The sequence below is a fragment of the Trichomycterus rosablanca genome, chromosome 6, assembly GCF_030014385.1.
Source record: "Trichomycterus rosablanca isolate fTriRos1 chromosome 6, fTriRos1.hap1, whole genome shotgun sequence".
Classification (NCBI taxonomy): domain Eukaryota; kingdom Metazoa; phylum Chordata; class Actinopteri; order Siluriformes; family Trichomycteridae; genus Trichomycterus; species Trichomycterus rosablanca.
The window spans coordinates 38,185,552-38,194,369 of record NC_085993.1 but is presented as its reverse complement, the minus strand read 5'-3'; the positions used below and the strand labels follow the sequence as shown (position 1 = coordinate 38,194,369).

Below are 8,818 nucleotides of genomic sequence, written 5' to 3'. Positions count from 1 at the left end.
TTTTTATTATTGTGAAGTCATTACTGATTTAAAATTTCTTTAACAGGCTTACTTTAAATTCGATGCACCCCGTCCAGGTGACTGTGTGCCTTGTACCCACTGAAAAGCTGGGATAGGCTCCAGCACCATGCCCCCTCCCCACCCCACGACTCTAATTGGATAAGAGAGTGGATAAGCGATTAAGAAATTGAGTGCGTGAGGCTTACTTTAAACATTTTTGGTGTGTTGGAAGTATAATCTGTTAAATTAGATTAACAGTCACAATGGCTGGACATACATTTTAAATCACATTTAATTTCTGATAAATTGTTAGACTTTTTTTATTTGCCATTTGTCAGATCAACTGAAACAAAACACTTTGCTAAACAATGAAACAAGAAATTTTGAATGTGATTCAAAGCAGTCTAGTTACAATAACATGGAGAATAACCTGTGAGGATTTTCCATTCTGTTCCCATTTATATTCCCTGTATAAACATTTCACAACTCGACACACCATCACGAGTACTGTACATAAATGCTTGCGTAATTCTCACTGCAGTGCAATCCTGGAAGTTCACTTTTACTGGCAATGACAGGAAAGCAGCACAATAATAGATATAAAATGGGATGACTCCACAACCCAGAGCAGTTGATCTAAAGAAAGGATACTACGGAGGAGTTACAATAAGACTGAGCAGACTGAGTAAGTAAGGTTTTTGGTCATGAAAATGCTTAGAATATTTAAGTTTCATTTACATTCATTCAAGTTTTCTTGGTGTATTTATCTTTTCTAACAATTAAATGTAATGCTAGAGGGATGTCCTGATACTTATAGCTTTGCAGTGTATTATATATCTCTTAGGTTGTAGAGATCACCACTGTGTTTGATTAATGGATAGAACAGCCTGTAATTGTTATAAATGGTAGCATTTATTACACTTAATAAGCTTATTAATTATTACTTTGTAAATGACTTTTCATTTAGTTGAATATTTTATTGTAATTATGACTAAACTGTATAACTAAATTGCTGCTAAGACTTGATGTATGCCAATCAATACATCATCCATTACACTAGAGAGTCAGGTATGCAGAGTAAAACACATATTTTCATTAAAGTGACCAACATACAGCAATTTGTGTAAGGAGAAAAAATGCTGCCAGTCTACATGACAAGTCAAACTAGGAACTTGGCATTTCTATAACATGTGTGGGCATATTGTTAGATTAAAACTGGGATATTTTAGCCAGAAATGGTTCACCATTGTGCTCCAGTCAGCAATTTTGCAATGAGTTATCATTTTACTTTTGTCTTACAAAGTTGGGAATTCTTCTGACAATTCAGAATCCGTACAGTGTTAATAAAGGCTAATTCAAGGTATACGTGACACTGGCATAGTCAGTCACTATTACTATACACATACACTATCACTATTAAAAAGCCTCCTACTAATCCTACTTAACTGGCATAAAAAAGAGGTGAATCCATCCATATATTATCCTAATTGTTTCATTCATTTTAATTATTACTTAATTAAGCAATGCTAGTCCTTTTAGCAACTAATATATTTTTCTTTTACAGAAATGGGAGAAGAAAAACACAATGTACAGAAACAGAACATCCAGGACACAGACTGGTAAACAAATCAGAACTTCACACTATAGATTACCTTTATAACCAAAAATGTGTCAAATAATTTTAACAAATTAAATTGGTGCTGTTGAAAGTTCTTTAATGTAAAAAAACAAACAAACTTGCCAATATAAAAAGGGGTAGTTTGTAAACGGTGTCATCCATGTTCCAGCAGCTTCTTATACACTGCGGACATTGCAATGGTTCCTAAATCTGACAATCTAGACACATTTACTTTAGGCATAAAGCAACTTTCTGCATATTCTTTTTACCCTTGACAAATAACCACTGTTCTAAGTGATCAAATAACACCAGAGCTGACATTTCAAACTCATCAGTTCTAAACTCAGCTCTGCCACCCTACATGAACAACGATTAGCTGTTGTTTATACAGGGTGGGAGCCGAGCCAGGACCTCATAACTGATTGATGGCGCCTGCACAGTCAAGGGATAATATGTTGATCAGGGTGTGGCTCTCCATACACAAAGCTGATCCGCATATACACTCGCATTGTGCAGGTGAAAAGATGAAGTCGGCTACTGCACACGTGTCGGAGGGGGCATGTATCAGTCTCACTCTCCTCAATCAGCAATGGGGATCAACATCAGTAGAGAGAAAGCGTAATGCAATTGAGTAATTGGATACGACTAGATTGTGAGGAAAATTGGGAAAAAATGCACAAAAAATTAATTCTGAGGACAAGCACTAATAAGAAGTAAGAAGATATAAACTGATATTAACATTGTGCTCTGTCTCTCTGTAGTGATCTGTCAGAGCGGATAAGGGATGTGACTAAAAAGGTTCACACTCAAGCCAATAACACTGAGTTGATGCAGGCCTTCCAAAGAGGAAACATTACCCTGATGCAGTACAAGGTCAGTTTTCTTTTTTTAATCAGTATAACTGATATAGGATTTGTATTGTTATTAGGAGTTTTTTTTATCATCATGTTTTACAGATTTTGGTTAAATTCATGACAGGACAGTTAATCATCGGTTATACAAGAATCATCACCTCAAGCTCAGTCATAGACAATTTTGTATCTCCAATTCATCTCACTTGCTTGTCTTTGGACTGTGGGAGGAAACCGGAGCTCCCGGAGGAAACCCACACAGATGTGGGGAGAACATGCAAACTCCACACAGAAAGGACCCGGACCACTTCACCTGAGGATCAAACCCAGGAGCTTCTCGCTGTGAGGCAACAGTGCTACCCACCAAGCCGTATAACTTATAATTTCCTAAAGATCCCTAACTTATGTGATTTTATCGTAGTATATTGATTCATTAACCATTTAATACTGGTCAGGGTAGGGCTGGATCCAGAGCCTATACTGGGAACACTGGGAACAGGGTGGGATACATTCTGATGGACTGCTAGTTTAGATGCAGCTAATACCCTGACTGACTTTACTATCACACAACCTCTATTTAACCTCTATCTATAAGACAAGACAATTATGCAACCTGACTTGTGGTCATGGATAGCTATGGTACTGCAGGGTAATACCATTGTGAAGGAGTAACTCCTCAAGATAACAGACACTTTATGTTGACTAGGGTTGTTCTGATTAACAAAATGGTGAAATTTCCTGGAATGAATAACAATAAATAACAATGGCATAAAAGAGGCTTGACCCTGCAATTATGATGTCGCAAATGCCTTAGATTAACTGGCAAGTGTTGCTTTGATTTTTAGACAAAGTAAAGACACTCCCTCACCCTTGAGTGAAAGTGAAGGATTTTGCTCTGGTGGACTCACATACAGATTGTCATTGGGGTGACAGAGTACCACTCAGACCCTAATATTTCTCTCTTTCTTTCCTCAGCTACTGTTGTGTTCATTTTATAAGATCTATGAGGCGCTAGAGGAGGAACTGGACAGTAATGCTTCCCACAAAAGTGTTGCACCAATATATTTCCCTCAAGAACTGGCCAGAATGGAGGTGCTTAAAAAAGATCTGGAGCATTTCTACGGTCAGAACTGGAGGACAAAGATGATCGTACCAGCTGCTACACTGAGATATACTCAGAGACTAAGAGAGGTACCACAAAAACCCTTCAAGTAAATGAACAGACAATATTCACTTCCTCTGTAAACCAGACTTTTTTCTCTAGATCGGTAGGTTGTATCCTGAGTACCTTGTGGCTCATGCTTACACACGCTACCTGGGTGATCTGTCAGGTGGACAGGCGTTGAGCCGAGTTCCCCAAAAGTGTTTAGGGCTAAAGAATGGAGATGGCTTGGCTTTTTTCTCGTTTCCAGCCATCAGCAGCCCGAACCTGTTCAAGCAGCTGTACAGAAGCAGAATGAACAGCATCGAGCTGATGGAGAAACAAGAGAAGGGAGTTCTGGAAGAAGCTGTCAGAGCTTTTGAGTTGAACATTCAGGTCAGAATTATTTATCTGTTCAGTGTTTATATTTGATCATGATCTTAGACATCAATGGTAATGCATATTTTGCTACACTTTATGGCTAAAAGTATTTAGACATCTGATCATTGGTTTATAGGAATATCCATTCAGTTAAAAAGCACTTGTGGGGTCAGTCAGACACTGATGTTGGATGAGAAGGACTTGCTTGCAATCTAGGTTCTAAATCATCATAAAGATGTTTAACTGAGGTCAGGGCTCTGCGCGGACGTCAGGAATTCGTCAACATCAAACCATGTCATGACACAATCATGCTGATATAGCAATGATAGCCACATGATAGGTGTGGCTGAAACACCTGAAATCAATAATAAGGATGGGTGTACACATACTTTTGTAATGTATACGTCAATACTGGTCAGCTGGACAGTGGTAGCATAGTAAGTAGAGCTTTAGGCTGTCAATCGGAAGATTGGCAGTTCAAATCCAGCCTCTGCTATCCAGCCACTGTTGGGCCCTTGAGCAAGGCCATTAACCATGTGTGCTTCAGGGGCGCTGTGTGTCCAGGGGCCCTGCGCTCTGACCCAAGCTGCCAAACAAGCTGGGATATGCAAAAAGAGACATGTGTATATGTACATTATGACCACTGACAGGTAAAGTGAACAACACTGATTATCTCTTCATCACGGCACCTGTTAGTAGGTGGGATATATTAGGCAGCAAGTGAACATTTTATCCTCAAAGTTGATGTGTTAGAAGCAGAAAAAATGGGCAAGTGTAAGGATTTGAGCGAGTTTGACAAGGGCTAAATTGTGATGGCTAGACAACTGGGTCAGAGCATCTCCAAAACTGCAGCTCTTGTGGGGTGTTCCCAGTCTGCAGTGGTCTGTATCTATCAAAAGTGGTCCAAGGAAGGAACAGTGGTAAGCTGACGACAGGGTCATGGGCGGCCAAGGCTCATTGATGCACGTGGTGAGTGAAGGCCAGTGTGGTCCGATCCAACAGACGAGCTACTGTAGCTCAAATTGCTGAAGAAGTTAATGCTGGTTCTGATAGAAAGGTGTCAGACTCCATGCCTCGACGGGTCAGGGCTGTTTTGGCAGCAAAAGGGGGAACCAACCCAATATTAGGAAGGTGGTCATAATGTTATGCCTGACCGGTGTATATATGAAAAATAAAGGCCTTCTTCACTTTTGTTAGACTGCTTATGATGCAGCTCTGAGAGAAAGCATAACATCAGTGTTGGTTTGGTTCATTTTCCAGGTCTTCAATGAAATTCAGGACATGCTGAGTCCCTCTGAGAAGAATGAAATCAGGCAGCAAACCAAAGCATATCTGAAGATTCCTGGTAAACAATCATGCACAAATCAATAAAACACCAATTTTATTTAACAACGTATATTAATCAAATCATCTCTCCTTTTCACAGTTATCAAAGCCTACGAGAGCTCAGCACTGCCCTTCTTGCCATTCGGCTCTCAAATACTAAGGATGCTGTTTGGAGTGTGTTTAGCTTTGGCAGTCGGAATAGGAATATCGGCACAAATTTTATAAGCTTTGAATGCAGATAAATTGAACAAAGTGTTGGGTAAAGGTCAAACTGGTAAAATTTATGGACTGAGAAAATCTCTTCTTACATCAACATTTAGTCAGAATTTCTGTATAGTTTTGTAAACTATGTTGAAAAGTTGGTTTGGATACATTATGAGAAGAATTAATTCACTGGAAATTGACAATTATGCTTGTAAGAGGTGAAGGTAAAAGAGGAAGAGGAGGGTCAGCAACAAGATGGATGGACACAACTAGAAGAATAATGCATGAGCCATTAAGAAGCCTAAAGATCCAAATAAAATACAGGATATTCTGGAGAAACACTATTCATATGGTTGCTAGGAGCCAAATAGATTGGACAGCAGTTAAAAATAGTAATAATAATAGACCTCTTAAGGTAATTATATATACACACAGTAGATAAAATATGTAAACACATATAATAACTAATACTCCATAATCAGGTATGGGTGTCAAAGTGAAAGCGCTAATTTTTTTTTTTAAGAGGTAGATGTTTTGGTCGCTCAGGTAGCGCAGTGGTAAAAATATGCTAGCAGACGAGAGCTGGGATTTTGAATACATCGTATTGAATCTCAGCTCTGCCATCCAACTGGGCAGCTACATAAACAACGTTTGGATGTTGTTCATCCAGGGAGGGTGCCGAATATGGACCTCATAACTGATTCCGTTGATGGCGTCTGCACAGACTAAAGGAAAAATGCGATCAGGGTGTGGCTCTCCGTGCACAAGGCTGATCCGCATATGAACGCGCCTTGTGCAGGTGAAAAGATACAGTTGGCTACTGCACACGTGTCGGAGGGGGCGTGTGTCAGTTCGCTCTCCTCAATCGGGGTGGGGATCAGCACCAGTAGAAGGGAAGTATAATGCAATTGGTTAAAAACTGGACTCGCGTCAGGTGGCGCAGCGGTAAAGTACGCTAGCGTACCAGAGTTGGGGTTTCGAATACATCGTATTGAACCTCAGCTCTGCCTTACCGACTAGGCTGGGTGGCAGTATGAACAATGATTGGCTGTTGTTCTTAGGGGTAGGAAAGTCGGATCATAGGTCCTCATAACTGGTGCGACTGGGTCCCTGCTGGCTGACTGATGGCGCCTGCACAGGGCTGAGGAATAATGCTGATGGGGGTGTGGCCCTCCGTGCACAGTGCCTGTCAAGTATATGAACTCGACTCGTGCGGGTGAAAAATGCACTATCTGCATTGACTGTGCGTACCGGAGGGGGCACTAGTCAGTTGAGAGGCGTCCTCAGTCAGCGGTGAAGTTTTGAATCAGTATAGAGGACGTATTCAGAGTAAATGGACACAACTAGACTGGGGGATAAAAATGGGGGGGGAAAAAGAGGGGAAAAAATATATTAAAAAAAAAAACTGGTCGCGCTAAAAATCGGGAGAAAAAGGAAAAAAAAATGCATAAAAAAGAGTAGATGTTTAAACTATATTAAAACTAGGGCTGTCAAACGATTACAAATTTTAATCGCGATTAATCTCAGAATTTCATATAGTTAATCGCGATTAATCGCATTTTTAAAAAAAAGAAGAAAACAAGGATTTTTAAGTGAAATGTTACAATTAAAATGGTGAACACATTTTATGCTAAATGTACTTATGTTAAAAACTGCTGGGACAAGAGAAAACTGTAATTCACTCACATACTAGGCAGTAATACTATCCAGCAGAGACCCTTGACTTCGTATAAATGTCAGATTGTAGGTTAGAATTTCTCCAAATATTGTAGATCAGCGGTGCTTTAGGTGGGATAAGGCGTAGTTATTGTAACAGACTTTTCTGTGGTTGTATCGTGACATTTGATGGACGTTTCTACACGAAGTGTGTGTGTTTTGACCCTTTGGGGCTTCCATAGTTCATGGACTAGCATGCTTGGCTAACGCGATAACTCCAGCTGTCCGGTACGGTAACAGAATAAGTTAATAAAAGTGTTCTGCTCCCGACAACTTGTGAATATAGCGTGTATTTATTTCTTTATTAAGTGAGTGCATCACTACACGCTCGGTTACATTATGTTAACAAATCGCAAATGAAAAACGCTGGCAAGTCTCAACATGAACTACGGATGACTCGCAGGGCCAAATAGAATTTGCGTTAACGGCACTATTTTTTTTAATCGCGTTAAATTGAGATTGCGTTAATGCGTTATTATCGCGTTAACTTCGACAGCCCTAATAATAATTAAAATATTCATATAAATTATTAGAATTAATAACCATAAGTTTTGTCTGAGGTATCTGAATAATTTAAAGGAACCACAGTGTCTAGTGTCACTAACGATTTCAATGTGGAATTTATACAACTAATAAGTTGGTTAAGTTAGAAGTTAGTTAGAAGTCTAAGATTTTAAATAATTTAATAAGTCACAAGACCAAGCAGATACAGAAAAACTCACATTCAAAAGGGACAAGAAATGTAAACAAACATCCACCAGTTTAATTCATTGTGTTTAAGTGGCATGTTTACACAAGCATACAGTAAAGCTCTATAGAAAGTGATTAAATCTAAGAAAGAAAGAAATTATATGACTTTTCATACAGTGTAGAACATACAGAGATCTGTGTCACTGTATAAGATGTTTTACAGTTTTTTGTATACAGAATGTGTTTAAAGGTTTGAGGGGGTAAGTGATGGGAGATGGAAATATGTAGATACAGCATAGCATGAATATGCATGAGGAATGAGTAGGAGGAATCAACTCCAGATATAACAGGCTGAAACACATGTAAAATGAGATGCCACTCATGCAGCTCATTTGAAATTATAAAAAGATATTTAAAATTGTTTTTGTAAGTGGGTTTTATCACTTTTTAAACATTGCAGATTTAAGAATATAAACAGTCAAAGTCTTTAATTTAACTAAGAAAATGTCTCAGACTTTACATGTAAACAACTTGCTGATACAACAGATTATTGTAATATGTGGTTCATACATTATCTGTATGTTAATAAGTGTTAGCCTTCATATGGTGATGGTTTTCACATTGCACATCACAGCACCTGTCAGTCAGTCACTTTGTGTTTTATTTTTTTAATAAGCTGTTTAATAAATTGTTCATTTTTATTACCAAACGGTGGCATTTATTAATTTTCTGATTACGACTTGAGCACATCTATAGGCAACCGCTTGAAACATCACCACCACCTCTCTAATTCTCCTCTAGATATATTTCAGATCCAAAGGAAATGCTGATGAGTAAACAGATGTGTGTGGTCCATTGAGCATTTAAATATATAAATAAAGCAGTTGCTTA

At 38.8% G+C, this 8,818-nt stretch overlaps 1 protein-coding gene across 1 annotated transcript; it reads left to right on the top strand.

The window, feature by feature from the left end:
- The first annotated feature begins 617 nt into the window (after window positions 1–617).
- LOC134317101 (heme oxygenase-like) lies at window positions 618–8,636 on the top strand. Its single transcript, XM_062997801.1, has 7 exons — window positions 618–685; window positions 1,565–1,619; window positions 2,380–2,491; window positions 3,445–3,660; window positions 3,734–4,006; window positions 5,252–5,336; window positions 5,418–8,636. The coding sequence occupies exons 2-7, from the start codon at window positions 1,567–1,569 to the stop codon at window positions 5,540–5,542; spliced, it is 864 nt and encodes a 287-aa protein (XP_062853871.1). The 5' UTR covers window positions 618–685; window positions 1,565–1,566; the 3' UTR covers window positions 5,543–8,636.
- Window positions 8,637–8,818: the final 182 nt, after the last annotated feature.